Raw genomic sequence first — 17,622 nt, 5'->3', positions numbered from 1 at the left:
AGAAATTGAGTAATGAGAGAAGGTTGTCATAAATAATTGAAAGAAACAGGAACGCAACGCTGTATTTAGAAAAGGTTACACTTCTGGTACCTGGCAATGATATGCGTGACCATCTTGTCCGTGATGCCTGGACAGATATCTTCAGCTATTCGAATGTTACGTTCCAGCTCCTCGATGGCCAACCGCTGCTCAGAGTGCTCCTTGTGCTGTTGCTTCAACTACAGAAGAAGTTGAACAATTAGAATCATTTTTGAAAATCTTTTTTTTAATTTTATTTTAGCTCACTTCTCTCAGGTTACCACAAAACCCTCCAACAAAAATCAGCACAAACGCCCAAAATCAATGGCAGGATAACTACATATTCCCTGATCCCAAAAACAGTGTCTGAAACAAAAGGATGAGTGTATTGATGTTTAGGAGACTTGTGTATACCAACCTCTGTGAAGACGGGGGAGATGACTGTGGTGAGACTGGCAGATTTACTCATCTGATCCTGAACCCAAGGATGAAGAGGACAAGAAAACAAAAGACTGTGAGAATCCAAGTTATACTGACCTCCGACTTCCTCATATTGCATTAAAAAAAAAAAAAAAAAATCCAACCCAGTACTAGCAAGGTGTAACTAATAAAGTGGCTGGTCCGGCTAGATGATTGAGACTGAGGCATTACTAGCGAGACCATTATGGACCATACTTCTGATTTGACTTTAAAATACAAGTAAAAACAACTACAAGTTAAAAAACAAAGTAACACACACAGGTGGTACTAACATTTCCATTGAGGATGGTCCTGCTATCTGACTTGTCCTGCTTCTTCTTACGGACAGTGGTGAAGGACCACTCTGGAGACTCGTTGTTTTCCTTATTACTAGATTCACTTAAAGAAAAAATGAACACATTTAAATGCACAGATAGATGTCGGACCTCTCTGCTCACACACACCTGAAGACGAAGTTCCAGCTAAATCAAGAGACAATACCTGTCAGAGTCGTCTGAACTGTTGTCACTGTGGTCCTCCTCCTTCCACCTCCTGTACCTGTCAATCAGCTCGCTGAGATAGGACGTCTTCTTGCAGTGTTTGACGATGAACTTGTGTTTGAGCAGCTCCTTGGCTGTGGGACGCTGCAGGACAAGAAAACTGATTGTAATTTTTTTAAATTTTTTTTTTTTGAAAAGAGATAAAAAACAAAAAACAAAAAAAACAGGTCATGATGTTATTAGTCTATAGATTTAAGATGAAAAGTTAAAAAAGCTTCAGCTTTCCTGGAGGAGATGGAGAAAAAGAATATCAGAAAGATAGGCTGAAAACAGAAGTGACCAGCAGGGGGCAGCAGGATCCAACGTAAATCACACACACAGAGAACAGGGAAGCTGTCCTGAAATATTCAAACCACCCTAACTGTAGGAAATGAAGCCATCTGCGCCAAGCTCACAAAATACTAAAGGGGGAGTTTACAAGGATGGCGGCCCAGCAGGTAAAGCCACCAATCAGAAGCCTAAGTTGCCCTTGATGACCAATAGAGTTTGTGTGTGGGTGATTGTTAGATATTACGGGCTGCATGAATGGGACTTTTAGCAGAAAGCACTCTGTGTGCTCAATCAGAGTAAAAACGCACAATAGAAGTCCCAGTCCATGCTACCATTTCCCAACACTGACACAGCTTATGAATAATCTGGGGTCAATAAAGCCACATATGTGGTAGCGCGTCTCTCCGTACAGCAGGAAATGCTAACATTTATGACTGATATAACATTAGTACAAATGTAAACTAACTTCCTTAGTTATTCATATTACTAGCTAATGTAAACACAGTCTAAGACGTGTATGCCGACAGCCTCGTCACTGCCAGGAAATTGAACTCGTAAGCTTTGCTAGTAAGTATACAAAACACTGTAAATAGTGCCTAAGTATTGACACCAGCGCCACTTATCCAAGTGCTTCCCACACCCCGGTGGGCCCAGCTGGGAAGCAGATGGTGTTGACTCAGGCTACATTAACTCAGCCCCAGGTTCACCTTATATCGGCCAGATGTCAGGTGTGTGGCGATACCTGGACCACGTTGAGCTAACACAACTTCTAGGTCCATAAATGAGCTGTAAACGCCAAACGTAGCCCAGGTTTGACACCTGGAAGCGACTGCCATCTGGAACTTGTTACAATCTAACAATTTTCTTAGCTGTATGTGGTCACCAGTGTAACAAATACCAAGTAGCAAATTAGTTTTGTAGTTCAACCTACTGGTTATTAAGTTAATTTTTCAAATAACCAATCTGCTTCTGTTACAGTGTTTCTGGATGCTGCTCATAATGTTATTCAGTTTCTCAGACTTCTTTCTAGCTGAACAGTGACAAACGCACGTGCCAGAGGCAAGATTAGGGGAAAAATTAGTCGAGGTATTGCAATAAAAAAAAAAAAAACAGTGGACTTTTTGAAAGCAGGTGACTCATAATGTGTCATTGTCTCATAGACATCCAGAGTCTTTCGGTGACTCACAAACTAACAGATAGTAAAACTAAGGATGTTTTCCTTTGCATTTTTATTTTAGCTTAGTTCTCTAGGAAGTTCAAAAAATTGTTTCACTTAGTTTTCATTTTTTTCAAAAGTTAATTTTTTTTATTTTATTTGAGTCAACTAAACTGTATGTTCCACAATGAGTTTTAGTTTTAGCTAGCTATAATAACATCGCATCTTTTACACTGTCAGCTAGTAAGGAGCTCCATCAGCCAGCTACATACAGACCGAGTGGGCTAAATTAAGGGAAATCAAAGCTAGTTTCTCGTGATGTGGTGAAAGAAATGCTGCAAATATCAAAACGCTAAGCAGTGAGTTAAACTCAGTACATTTAGAGGTAAATGTACAGAAGGCTACATGAACTCTGGGTTTACAACAAAACATACAAGGCAGCTTATTTTGGGTAATTGAAACCCCCCCCCAAAAAAAAAAAAAAAACGACCTCAGAAAGTTACCAAGACTGTTGGTCACATAAATGCAACTGCTCTAGCTCTTTCCCCATAAAAACAAGATCTAATGACCTGACCTCTCCTGTACACTCAATGGCATTTGATGCCTCAGTATATATCAATAAAGACACGGTTTGACAACCATTGGGATCGTTTCTGGGTTTTTCCGAAGTCCAGAGACCACCCTCACTAACTTGTGATGCACACAAAGTTATTTTGTTCGACAAGCAGGAGCGAAATGTGACAGAAATTACTTAGTTCAGAAAAGAGAAATATGGATTACTCCAAGTAGGAATTAAAGGGATAAAGTGCTAAAGTAAAACCAGAAATGTCACAGAAATGCAGAGAGAAAATTTTAAGCACTTTCCACCAGTGTTAAAATAACATAGATTTTTAATGTGAATAGAACTCAAAGGATATGGCAGCTAAATACTTTTAAATTACAAAACCCCCAAAGGTTTATTGCATTAAATGTGTGTGTCAGCTGTGAGTCTTACAAAAGAAGGGTCCTTGTTGAGGCAAGCTTCTGTGAACTCTTTGAAGCTTTTGGAGAAATCACCAGTCAGTGTTGGAGGAGGGGATTTGGGGATGTGGAAGAGCACTCGCATTGGATGCATGTCGGAGTTCGGCGGTTCCCCCTTGGCGAGCTCGATGGCCGTGATGCCCAGCGACCAAATATCCGCCTGGGAGGGGCAAACAATAAACACATTTACATGTTATTGACAGTGATCAAAGCTTTAAACAGACTTTTTGCATGTTTATAGGTGGATTATGGCTATGTAAAGCAGACATACTCATACCCAGACAACACAGGGGATTTTGTATTCTTAACAACAAACTGACAGAGACACATGAAGGAATCTGATTTTTTTTTTAACCTTATAAATGACTTTAAACATTCATGTGATTGGGTAAAGATTATTTTAGCACAACTTTGATACAGGAATACAGGCTGTGCAGCTATTAATACATAAAGGCAGAAACACGCCAACATGCTGAGTCAGGCTGACTTTCTGTTTGCACGGTGGCTGTGACACCCACTAAACATATGTCAAGCTGGTAAGGAGGAACACACTCACACACATACACACAAACCTGTATTTATATCCTTGTGGGGACATCTCATTGACATAATGCTTTCCCTAGCTGCTTACCCTAACCATCAAAAATGAATGCTTAACCCTGACCCTTACCCTAAACCTAACCACAACTTAATTTTCAACCTGACACTAAAACCACATTTTGAGTCTCAAAAATGCCTTCAAACTTGTGGGGACCCTGATTTTGGTCCCCACAAGGGCTGTTTGTCCCCACAAGTATAGTAAACTACCAATTTTTGGTCCCCATGAAGATGTTAATACCTGTCCACACACACACACACACACACGCACAGCCGTTACTCATGCATGAACGATTGAATATCCCATCTTCTCAACTTGCTCTAACAATCATGTGGCAGACCAGACAAGAAGCAGACATTGTCTTATATATGCACACACAGTCACACAGACTTCAGCTGTAGCAGTGCTGTTCAGGGTCACATTACTACAGGATGCTCAGTCACTATTTGACTGTTAACTCTGCCAGCTCCATTACAGTCACACTGACCATATGGCAGCATGTGGTAGGAATACACACACACACACACACACACACACACACACACACACACACACCCACCCCGATGGACACCAAATGGTATAAAACAAGTTAATTCTCAATAAATACCTACAAAAATGAGAAAACTACTCATCTAGAGATTATTCATGATAAGGTTTTATTAGATTTCTTCCATGTAAAGAGGAAAAAGACCAAATTTGTGCCTGAGTCTGGGTCCCGTAAGTTGCACTCAAAAAAAAACCGAATAAAACTCCAGCAAATAGAAAAATGCTGCAAAAGCACTAAAAATACAGAGAAAGTAGAATAAAATTTTATTCATATTGGCGCAAACCAGGAACAGCAATGTGCCGTGACAGATTTGGCGTGAGGGAAGAAAGACAGGGCAAAAACAGAAAGGTTCCTGGGGACACAATATCGTGACGGACCACTGGCAGAAGAAACAAAAACCAAAACATGTAAAGGACTGCACTGAGGCACGCTTAAAAGAAGCACAGATTTCATCATTGTTGTGAGAGGAAAACAAGACGAGGTAACGTGTGTTTTAATCAGTGATTCATATAACACTGTATATTCATGTTAGCCATTTACTGCTAGCTTGTCACTTCATCAGGTCGAACATTGCATTATTGTTTCCCCAATAACAAGTCTGCTTTGTTTCATCATTTATGTATTTATTTATTTTTTAGCTTTTGCAGTGTTTTCTTTTCTCTAATGTGATTTCATAAATTCTGTGATATGTAGAAGGATTTAACAAAAATTTGTTCTGTGCCTGGAAAGGTTTTTTTTTTACGTAGAAGAATAAACAAAAACTATCCAGGTGAGTGTATGCACAACTCTCAACTGTAGCTCAACACAACATAAAGTGTAGGAGGCACCACCTTTTTGAACTATTACCCTAGCTGGAGGCAGACCACTATTATTTAAAAAATAGATAAAAAAAAAAAAAAAAAAAAAAAAAAAGGCGATCCAAGCCTCTTCCACCTCTAATACAACCAGTGATGCAGAGCAGCTGATCTGTGCATCAGATGAACCCTTACACTTATCTACAGTTCGATCTAGCTGAGGTTCCCCCCACTTCCTGTCTACTTTTTTTTTTTTTTACTTGTATGGACTAAACCCCACAGGAAACTGTGGTGTTAGTGGCAAACAGTAGGGCAGAGTTAAAGAAACATATTCAACTTGTAAAAACATTTACATTTCTCAGTCATGTCACTGTCCTGAATCAGCCTCTGGCAGGCTTTACACTGCTCTCACGCTAATGGCTGTTCAGGCCAGTCACTGAAAAACAGGGCAAGACTTCTTAGAAATATAACTGAATTATGGGTTATGAGTGGCTGTAACATCAACTAACAAGATTATTTTGAGAAAGTTGAAAATACTGCTGGTTGACAGAGGAAGTGCTTCTGTAAATGGTGCGGAGATTCAAATACCTCTGGTCAAAGTCACATGGTTGATGTATTAATAGGACAACTGACAGTCTGTGACCGAGACTGATATGAGATTAGGCAACACACACACACACACACACACACACACACACACACACACACACACACACACACAGCAAAGTACAATGGCTGTCTTCTGTTTGCAGGCTTGTTCTAACTTCTCAGGTTACATTTACGTAACCGTTGGCAAAGTCTCCAAACCGCCTTCGGTATTTCAACAAGTTGCACTTTGTCTTCCTTCCCTTTAAAGAGGATTTTAAAAACAAAAAAACAAAACAGTACAGACTCAAACATTCATTCATACTTGAACCTGTTTTTGTTTTTCACAAACTACATGATTATTCCTTTAAAACTTAAAAAAAAAACCTTTAAATCAGGGGTCCCTAATCTCAGTCCACAAGGGCCGGTGTCCTGCAGGTTTCAGATGTGTCCTTGATCCATCACAGCTGATGTAAATGGATAAATTACCTTCCCAACAAGTCTTGAAGTTCTCCAGAGGCCTGGTAATGAACTAATCATGTGATTCAGGTGTGTTGATCCAGGGTGATCTAAAACCTGCAGGGACACCGGCCCTCGTGGACTGAGATTGGGGACCCCTGCTTTAAATGATGGTCTCCTGCAGATATTTGAGCAATTAAACTGTGCCAGAGAGATAATGAACGAGTCCAGCTTAAATGAGTTTTTGGTCACATTTCTAGATCATTTCTAGACCTTTTTTGTTACCTGATCCCTCTAAGGCCAAAATACACAATATAAATCACAAAGGCACATGAAGGCAGTGTTACATATACGCACAAAGACACATGAACCAAACCACATCAAGAGGTCAAGTGAAAACACCCTAATGGATCTGCCTTATTTCCAAAGAACACACTTATAAAACAAGCAGACAGAAAGCAGCTCCGCCTCTTTATACAAATTTCATCAGTTTTGTTTGCTCTGTGACTTGCATCAAAACCTGCGTGTTTGATGCCAGCAGGTGCAAGGTGCATTTCTAACTCCATTCACTGCTGAAGTCATTGTTTTGATACACAAACAAAGGACACGGTGAGGGAATCCCTTCTAAACTGGGGACCAAGTGGACGATCATCATCATCATCCTCATCAAATAAAAGCTAAAATCGCCACGATGGCAGCAGCATCTCTATTGGATGCAAATAAACCCTAGAGGACTGTGGAAATAATGCAAAGTGGGCCACAACAACAAATCCACATGTGTTGGGTTGCTACAGCAACACGCAAACAGAATAGGAGGAAAATCACAAAGCGGGATAGTCTATTGTTTTTATTTTTTAAGACCTGGTGGACTTTTAAAGGGTGAGAAAATGCCTGTCTTGGTATAAGGATAGGTGCTGTTTGAATTAACTAGGAAAATTTGCACTAATCTAAAAGATGGTTCTTTCAAAATAAGTCTCAAACACTGATTAGAAGTTTTCTGTTAAAGGCTGTTATGTGACTACCGACTACCAATGCAGCATCACAATCAGGCCTTTAGCTAGAAATGCATGCTAACATGCTAACAAGCACAGGTTTCTCCATTCCTTAGCATTTGTATTTTTGACTATGAGAAGCTATTAGCTTAACATAAGAATAGTTTTATACTTTATTTTGTTGTGAACCTTGCCCAAAGTCATTAAACTTATGAGAAAATAATTTTCTCTCAAGTTTAACAAATTTATTAGACAACCACCCAATATTAGGATAATGCCTAACTTAACAGTATAGCTAATACACCAGTATGTGCAAGCTCTTAATTTGATTAGTTTTCTTAATTTTAGCGTATATTTTTTGGAAAAACACACCCAAAAACTATATGCAAAAAGCAACAACAACAAAATAAAGTCTAAAAATAAATGTGAAAATATGCTTTGCCTACTGTCCTTTTGTGCAAATAAAACATATATAGAAAGGTATGTCTGTCGTGCCTTGCATACTTATGGCACCTCAGACATAATTGGATAATTACAGTTTCCAAGAGGAGCTGAGTGGATGTGAAGAAGGGCAGCACAATAGAAAGTATTTTGTTTGTTTTACATTTAACTCTTTCGTGTTATGCCTCCAGGTCCAGTGCAGACGCAGTTTGTACAACTGCAACTATGTTAATGACATTTAATTCTGATCAAATTTGGCAGTTTTCTTTTGTTTTCAAGCACATGCTCAGCAGAGTCGTCAAGCTCATTGTTACATGGCTGTTGTTGACTTTAAGTTAGAGTTTCATTGTTAGATGGAAGTGGAAGTACAAGCTTCAGGTTTTGATGGACATTTTCAAAAGTTCACGCTGTCCGGGTGATGTAAACAAGCAGAACTGTTGTATAAGACACTTCCTCTAAATGTCTCTTATTTGTACAGCCAGAGTTTGCTCATTTTGAATGAATATGAGGTGGTTCTGCATTCTGAAATTCCCACAACTACCTTCTAGTTATAAGCTAAAGATTATGAATGGCCTTTATGAAATCTGCAACGGTATAAACAGGTGTCTTACCTTGGAGTCGTAGGCGGACTGCTGGATGACCTCAGGAGCCATCCAGAACGGCGTTCCCACAAAGGTTTCCCTCTTGATCTGCGTGTCTGTCAGCTGACCTGCCACTCCGAAGTCCGCCAGCTTCACCTGACCCTGCTCCGACAGCAGGACGTTGGCAGCTGCAGAGAAGCAAATAATTTAACCTTTCTGCAACATCATCGGACTGAGTAACATCATCAACTAATGGTAGTTATTTTGTGCAATAAATGTAATTCTGATTCTAATGCTGTCAAATTAAGTATAAAAATCGCAAAAGAATTCCAGATTTCCACTAAAGCGGCTGTCCTTCATCTCTGAACCCCTACAGCTAAGATGTTGAGTACAAAGTTGGCACATATTAAAGAATAAGTATCAAGTAAGTATCAATTTCACGGGTTTGAAAATTTTTTTTTCCATTTCCTCCTTCTGACGACTTCCCCTGTACTCTTAAAGATGACTTTTGACACATCAGGATATATCAATAAAGACGTAGTTTGACAAACATTAGAATCGTTTTCTGCGCTTTTCCAAGAATATCTGCACAGGCAGAGATCACCCTCACTAACTTCTGATGCACGCCCAGTCATTTTGTTCCATAAGTAGGCTGAAATATGATTTAAACACATCAGGGTGAATCAAACTACTCAGACCTCATGTTAAACCTGCTCTCAGGCCTGTGTGGGTGGATCAACATCCTGAGAGCTGTTTCACAGTTGGTAATGAGAACATGTTGAAGTTCTTCATTGTTTCTATGACAGTGTTTACTTCAATACCCAGCTCAGTAACGCTCGAGTGTCACAGCCTCGCAGAATATGAAAATCTTTTGTCAAATGTGAGAAAATCAAGTAGTGATCAGCGATCAAGAAAGCTTTCTGCATGGATCCTGCGACATAAATTAAATGGACGGGCTTCCAATGAAAGAGGTCGTCAATTGTGGGAAGTTTCGTTTCCCCTAAGGCACCAACACCTGCACCGATTCTCAGATTCTGAATCTTACTTTCATTTAAATGATATAATATTTGAATCGGTGTTAGAGGTCCGGGCGCTACAGTCTAACCAGCACCTGCCGCACCTTTGATGTCTCTGTGGATCTTCTTCTCAGAGTGCAGGTAGTCGAGCCCTTTCAGGATCTCCTTCAGCATGGTGGCAATCTGAAACTCATCAAACGGACCTGCCCGCAGCTGCACACACACACACACACACACACACACACACACACACACACACACACACACACACACACACACACACACGCAGAGTGATGACACGGGTATAAAATACACTGTGATATGCCGGAGGCTCACAAACACACCCTATTCCAGTTTCAATCAAGACAAGTCCCAGCACAGAAAATTAGACAATCAAATGTTAATGAATCAGATTTTCTCATTTTAAACAGAGTTTTAAAAACTTTGTTTTTTATTTTGATTTAAAAGAATTAAAGTTTAATTTCTCTGTATTTATGTGCAAAGAGATGTTTATACTCATAAGTGAGAATTCTCCAAAACAGGGAGGATGAAACTAAAGGATAGGAGATTAAACGCTTTCTACATCTATTAGCGAGACCTCACAAACATTGGCTCTAGTCATTACTTGATATTATTTCACTTACTAGGTTTCATGGACAATAAATCCTCTACAAATGGACATAAAGACTCACCAAGTCGAGTGCTGAGCCCCCTCCAAGATACTCCATGATGATCCACAATTTACTTCCCTGAAAGACAGAATTACAAATAAACTTCCAACAATGTGCCTATAAAAATGACTCAACTACAATATACTGGGAATAAAAAAAAAATCCTTAGTTCGCAGTAGGTGAAAAATTTTCCGTGGGAAAATAACACTCCCCACTCCTGTGGAATTCCTTTTAAACCTGACTTAGATCGGCTTCCGGGCTGAATGAAAATATCCGCCTTACCTTCAGGTAGGAGCCGTAGTACTTGGTGATGTACGGACTGTCGCACTGACTGAGCACCGTGATCTCCTGCTGGATGTCCTCGATTTCATCCTCTGCCTCCTCCAGATCGATCGTTTTGATGGCGACGACGCTCTGAGTGCGATTATCGATTCCTTTGAAGACCTGCAGGAGGGAACGGGAGGCAGAGAAGTGAAAAAACATGGATGTAAGAAAACAAAAGAGGATCACCAGGAGAGGAAGAAGAGAAAGAGAGAGGTGAGAAAGAATAAAAATGAGGGGGATAAAGGAAGTGAATGTAGGAGAGAAGATGACAAAAAATAATAAATTACACCCACCTCTCCAAAAGATCCTTTTCCAATGCGATCCAATTTAGTGAACAGCTCCTCTGGATCGAGCTGAGTACTCTGAGGAGACGACGAACAAAGAGTTAACAGCTCCATAATAATAATAATAAAAATAATAAACTATTAGCAAAACTACAGGTCTCAAACAAATTAAGATAAATGCACCACACGGGCTGAAACACAAACAGACTCATGCTGCTCATTTGCAAATAGATTAAAAACACATTTCTATCATTTATAATATCCAGAAGCAGATATCCAAGTCATTTGCATGCTTGGAATATCGGACAGACATCATGACGTGGAATGGCCAGTCTGGTTAAGACAAACGTCTCTCTTATTATTAAATAAGCTGTAGCTTGAAATTGAATGTATTTTTACAATTCCAACAACAGCAACAGAAAACCAGATTTCTGTTACTGAAGCTCAGCAGCGCTGTGACATTTGACGTCAAATTGATCCAAAAACATCTGCACATCCTGCGTGTTTATTACACATTTGAATATTATATAACTTCCAGTAAAACTGTTGGCTCATGAGTGTTAATGCATCGACACACTGAGCCTATTCAGGCGCGCCACCAGGTGTAACAATCACGTGTAGACTGATCAGGAATTACTAGTAAATAATTAACTCTTATTTTGAAAGTTCAGGCAGTTCTATCGCTCCTTCCTTAGTTTAGGGACTTATCCTCTTAACTTCACATTCAACCTGTGCTTTACACTGTGCTTCTTCCCAAGGTGCATCACCACGGTAACTTGAGCTGCAGATGAAACCTCCTCCAGAGCAGGTCACGTGTGAGCTCAACAGGTATGCGTCTATTCCAAGAAAGGCCTGTGGATCTCAGCGCTCAGTTGCCAGGAGGGTTTCAAGAGTGTCTAAAGTTTTTGTCTGTCTCTGATGAGCATCATTAAGAAGTATAGCTTCATACGAGGATCCTTTTTTTTTCCTGTTGGCTGCAAGCTAGTTAAAACAAAAAAACAAAAACCAAGAACCTAAATATGGTAATATGATTGTAAAACAGGGAACCTATTTGTACCAGGTGACCTTACAGACTATTGTTCTTCATTTGCCATCGCAGCTGGAAAGAACAGGCCTAAAACTCTGTTAAGCATGTCAATAAACAGCCAGTTAATGTAATGGATTATCACCTGTTAGATCCTCCCTTGTTTGCTCTATAAATCTAACTTCTAAGAAAGACCTGGTCAAGGTAGCATCCACACCCTAGCTGTAGCATAAAACATTACAGGCCTTTCAATAAAAACATCCACCGGCCTCCTTCATTGCATACCTGATGATGCTTTAGATGCAGGGATGTTTAAAAGTTCAGGTGTGTGTTAATTATTCCTTGTCAAAAGGTGCATAACACACACCAGAACCTTCAGCACATCAAAAAGCAACCATCAGAGCATCACAGCTGGTGCCTACTGGGTACGAAGACAAACTGGGAGTAGGGCAGGGCAATATTGCAAAATATTTATCACCATATATATTTGATAATTTGCGATAACGATATAACTGACAATATAATTGACACAAGACAAAATACTTTACAACTCCACAACTTTATTAGTGCAAAAAAACCAGCATCAATTTATTTCCACTTAAACAAGCAGCTGTTTCTTTATAATTGCATTAAAGCGATATAAAAACTTTACAGTGCAAATTCCTTGCTGACAGTTTAACCAAAAGGCATTTCCATTGGAAATGGGCCGATATATCCCGAGCATAACCATGTATGATATCCACACAATATAAAAAGAGGTGCTTTGCAACATGAAACTGCAGTGTGCCAAATAAATAAGTCAAATACGTATTTTTTTGGACCATAAGGAGCATGGAATTATAAGACGCACTGTCGATGAATGGGTCTGTTTTCATCCATAAGGCACACCAGGTTATAAGGCACATTAAGGGAAACAAAACAGTCAGATAAGTCAAACTTTACTCAACTTTCTTCTTGCTTCCTCCACTTGCGTCCCATTGATTCATTAATGTTGAATTCTTTCACAGCTGCTCTACTTCCATTAAATCACAGAATTAATTATAGTTAAAAATCAGCTGCTAATAGACCAGTCTACGTTTCTGATGTAGTGACCGACTTATCCAGCTGATAGCCGCCTTTAGTCGCTAAGCCTGATTGCAGATGTTAGTCTAAGAGAAGCCCAGAAAGATATTGTGGGTGTGCTGACCTTGCTGTGTAAATACAGGTGCCTGCTCTGCAGATTCGCTGCAAGCTGGAGAGTCACCCTTACTGGCACCAGGTACGATGAGGTCAGCGAGGCTGAACTACCCTCAGCTGAATTCACTGAACAAACAGCTGCTTATCATGCACAAAATATTTCAGCTACAAAGATTCGCAGAGGAGTTACTAATGAGTAATTGCTGCCCTTGTTTTTGCAGGATTTGTTTTAAATATAAAATCACTGAAATTAGGCAGAAAGACAGAATAATAAGATATTATAGTGACTTTTAACATCTTGATGCATGCTCAATCTTCCAGGTAAGTAAATCCCAAAGATTGACTGTGTTCATCTGGACGTAGCGTTTCGTCACTCATCCAAGTGACTTCTTCAGTCTCAGCTGACTGCAGGTTTCCCCAATCTTATAAAGTCATTGCACAATGACTGGAACTAGCACCACTGAATGAACAATGGGCATTTCTCCCACTGAAAACGCTACATCCAGATGAACAGAATCAACCTTTTGGTGTAGTGACTTTTAACATTTTGCATTAATTTGAGTATTGAAACAGCATATATTGCAATTTATAATCATTTTTAAAATGCAAATTACATCCTCAAAGTTAAAATCTTTTAACATCTGATTTATTCAATAAGAATGATCTCACTTCAGTTTTATTTGCTGCATAATGAGACAGAAGAATGCAACACTGTCACTAAAACCTGCCATACGTAGTGCCACAGGAGTTTAAAGACGTACGGAGCTGGTTGTAGTATTTTTACTCGTGTGACTGAGCCGTTAGCTTGATAAAGCTACTTTCTAATTCAGAGCAAACCCAGTGTGTTTAGTGTTGGGTGGTTTTTCAGTTGAGTTAATGCAGTCTGGACCCCCAACATTAGTATCCTTGTATCGATACAATATAACAATGTAAAAAATATCAAACACTATACTGTCTTCCACCGCCCAAATGTTTTGTACGTTATATTTTAAAACATGCATGGGTTCTCTCCAGGTACACCAGCTTCCTCCCACAGTCCAAGACATGCAGTTAGTGCAGTTAGGTTAATTAGTAATTCTAAATTGGCCAAAGCTGTGAATGTGAGTGTGGATAGTTGTCTGTCTCTATGTGTTAACCCTGCGATAGACTGGCAACTTTTCCAGGGTGTTCTCTGCCCCCCCCGTATGACCCTGACAAGGGTAAGCGGAAGAGGATGGACGGATGGAAACATTTGGATTTTTACATCCCTCAAAGCAAACTAAAATGTTTTGAGGACACAGAGAGAATTTTTTAAAACAGTATTTATCATTTGATATAATGACAGTGACAACTTTATTTATATAGCACATTGACTTGTCATGTAAATTAAATATACTTAACAACAAAAATGAACACGTAAAAATTAAAATGTTGGTTTAAAAACCTTTAAAAGGCAGTGAAAACAGCAAAACAGAACAAAACAAAAACAGCTATAAGATATAAGACTGTATCAATATGGATCCATTAGTGAAACCAAATAAAAGATGAATTATTAGAGCAACAAAAAAAAAACCCGCAAAAAAACTTGATCACATTCCCAGCGACCTGCCTTATTTCCTCACACGCAAAACTTTGCAACATGAATGCAATGTTGTTACCACAGACTCACACAGACACACACAAACAGCAATGAGGTGCAGAAGGAAACAAGCATGACAGTTGAAGATAACAGGAACTGAACACACACAGCTGCGTGACCACACAAGCACACACACACGCGCGTGCACAGTACTTATCTGAGTTACACTCATTTCCTAAAAGCTGCTGCGGCTCAAAGCGCAGCACTTACACTGAAATACACGTCATTTCAGTTCATTTCTCCCGTTTCTGCATTCGCACAGACTCAAAACCCTGCACGAGTTTCCAAGCAAAGCCGTCGTGGCCGTGACAGAAAAAAAAAAGAAGCCCAAAAAGGAGTCAGTGCTCAAAGCTGAAAACTGACAAGTAGGCACAGACAATTTCACAGAAATCTTGAAAAACAAAGAAAGTTTTGATCGACAGGAAGAAAACATCCGTGTTTATCATTGTGATGCTTCACATGTAGAATGAGCTCAGCAGTTCAGACTGATGCAACTTCCAGTTATATTTTAAGACTGCAACGTTCTTGGGAAATACATTTACACTCAAGCCACACTTAAAAGTTTGACACTTTTAATCACCTAAACCAATAAAATGTAAAGCACACCATCTTCATTTTGCTGTGCAAAGTAATCAGAAACACACATTTAATTCTGTGTCACACACATTTAATTCTGTGTCACACACTGCATTAGGGCTGGGCGATATGGCCTAAAATCCATATCGCGGTATAATTTGAAGCACGTGCAGTAACGATATATATCGCGATATATTCTGTTCTTCTGTGTAACGTATTTTACACACTATAAGGCACACTTAAAATCCTTTAATTTTCTCAAAAATTGAGAGTGTGCCTTATGTATGAATTCTGGTTGTGCTTACTGACCTTGAACAGATTTTGGCGTGCAGAAATCTGTTAAAAAATGTTTTAGTACAACTTTGGTAAGCCGCACTGCTTGATGGATTGTCAGAGCATTACGGCTGCCGTAGTGAGGAGCTTAGTAATCTGGGTCCAAAACTCCGTTAACTTCAGGTCCCAAAGTCAAATGAACACTGAGTGTTAAAAACTGACTAAATTATTTCATATAAAATGATCAGCGTTGCTGCTTTACCAGGTGTAACAATTAAGTTTAACATCCAGGCATCCATGAAAACTGAATTTATTAAATTTAACGAAGTTAGAAGTTTACAGGAAGTTAGCTCGCTAGTTTCCACCTAAACATTTCATACCATGTTCTGACTGAGAGATTTTTTTAAACTAATTAAAACGTACAGCTCTGCTACCACTTCCAACATAAATGAAGACAGAAAACTAAACAGCAGTGGTGTTTGCAGGGTTACTGAAGTTGGACTACCTGGTATATAATGTTGTGCTACGTGATTGCTAGCGACACAGCTATGTTAGCATAACATTAGCACAGTGAAGCTGGAGGATGAACTTTTTTTCCACTCGATAAAAGTTAATGTGACGGATTCTGGTGGTTAGGGACAAATGCAATTGCATAACAGGATGCTATACACGGGGCAAACTTCAGTCAGGAGAACAACTGAGATTATTCATCCACAATACAAGGTTAGTTATTAATATACTGCAACAACATGGGAATAGAGCAGCTGCGAGAGAATTCAACATTAATGAATCAATGTTACAGAAGTGGAGGAAGCACAGTTTTTGGCTTTCCCCATATTTCAAAAGTGCTTCATCTCTTTGCTATGACTGTCGCCCGGCATAATTTGCAGATGATAATGGTTGTAGCCGCTGCGATGCTTTCGACCAAAACAGGTGCAGCTTGATGACATCGTCAACATGCGCTATTGCGGTAGAGCGGTATAGTCAAAATCTCTATTGTTGGCCAAATTTATATTGTTTCTATTGTATATCGTTTATATCGCCTACCTCTACACTGTGTGTAATTCACTATTCTCTGAGCAGTTTCTACAACTATGGCTACGTTCACACTGCAGGTCTTAATGCTCAATTCCGATTTTTTGATCAAATCCGATTTTTTTGTCTGCTCGTTCACACTACAAATAAAATGCGACAGCAAACGCGCTCTAGTGTGAACGCTCAAAGCGGCCCGCATGCGCAAAAGAAGACGTCACACACAACGCGCTCTGTTTAGACCCAGAGCAAACTATATTGTTTGACTGATGGCCCTTAATATAAATGGTAAATGGCCTGTATTTATATAGCGCTTTACTAGTCCCTAAGGACCCCAAAGCGCTTTACATATCCAGTCATCCACCCATTCACGCATATAAAGACTTCGGACTTCATGTTTCCCAATTTTTGCTTTAAGGTATTTTGTTATTTACATAATAATGTAGATAACCTAATAATGATCCTTATTGCTGTTTTAGGGGAGCGGTGCTTCAAAGGATAGTTGCAGATTTCTGTCAGAATCTGCAGGTTATGCAGTACAAATAAAATGTTAACGTTTCTCCAACGTTGTCTTCCCAGCAGTTTCACCGGATGGCCAGGAAGCGTTCGCGATGTCTTCTCGGGCACTTCTCTGGCGCTGATAATTGGCGTCTGTCTTGTGTCAGTGACGTAAAAGACGGATTTAATGCGACATGACCATTCACACAGCAGTCGCTTTCTGAAACATCGGATATGTATTGGATTCAGTACCACATACGAAAGTGACCCAGATCGGATTTGAAAATATCGGATTTGTGCCGTTCACACTGTCATACCATGATCGGATATGGGTCGCATAGGGTAAAAAAAAATCGGATTTGATGCGCTTTCGCCTGCAGTGTGAACGTAGCCTAAGTCTTCTCGGAGTATCACGGACATAAAATGGCTCGAGTTTTGCAAACATGGAAGCTGCATTTTTGTTAATGACCAGCAGGAGGCAACTCATCTGGTTGAAAAAAGAAGCCAATGGAAAAATGTCCCTCTGCTATGACCGCAATAAACACCTTTTCTTTATAAGCTCAGTCTCAGAATAAAATACAAAGTAAATCTGCAGATTTTTCTTTTATTGAGAAACTTCTAAAAGTCACAAAAGAGGATAATCCAGGATG

The 17,622-nt window shown here is 39.6% G+C and overlaps 1 protein-coding gene across 1 annotated transcript in view; it reads right to left on the bottom strand.

Annotated features, from left to right (window-relative positions):
- LOC113019417 (serine/threonine-protein kinase 26-like) overlaps positions 1 to 17,622 on the bottom strand; it is a 52,320-nt gene that overhangs the window by 2,367 nt on the left and 32,331 nt on the right. The window contains exons 2-11 of the mRNA XM_026163138.2: positions 10,785 to 10,853; positions 10,450 to 10,611; positions 10,189 to 10,245; positions 9,601 to 9,709; positions 8,511 to 8,668; positions 3,458 to 3,643; positions 979 to 1,121; positions 771 to 876; positions 437 to 493; positions 91 to 218 (exon numbers count right to left, since the gene is read on the bottom strand). Of these exons, the coding sequence (XP_026018923.1) occupies positions 91 to 218; positions 437 to 493; positions 771 to 876; positions 979 to 1,121; positions 3,458 to 3,643; positions 8,511 to 8,668; positions 9,601 to 9,709; positions 10,189 to 10,245; positions 10,450 to 10,611; positions 10,785 to 10,853 (1,175 nt within the window). The remainder of the gene's footprint in view (positions 1 to 90; positions 219 to 436; positions 494 to 770; positions 877 to 978; positions 1,122 to 3,457; positions 3,644 to 8,510; positions 8,669 to 9,600; positions 9,710 to 10,188; positions 10,246 to 10,449; positions 10,612 to 10,784; positions 10,854 to 17,622) is intronic.

This window comes from Astatotilapia calliptera, chromosome 3, assembly GCF_964374335.1.
Source record: "Astatotilapia calliptera chromosome 3, fAstCal68.1, whole genome shotgun sequence".
Classification (NCBI taxonomy): Eukaryota; Metazoa; Chordata; class Actinopteri; order Cichliformes; family Cichlidae; genus Astatotilapia; species Astatotilapia calliptera.
The sequence above is the reverse complement of the archived record's forward strand: the minus strand, read 5'-3'. Positions and strand labels throughout refer to the sequence as shown.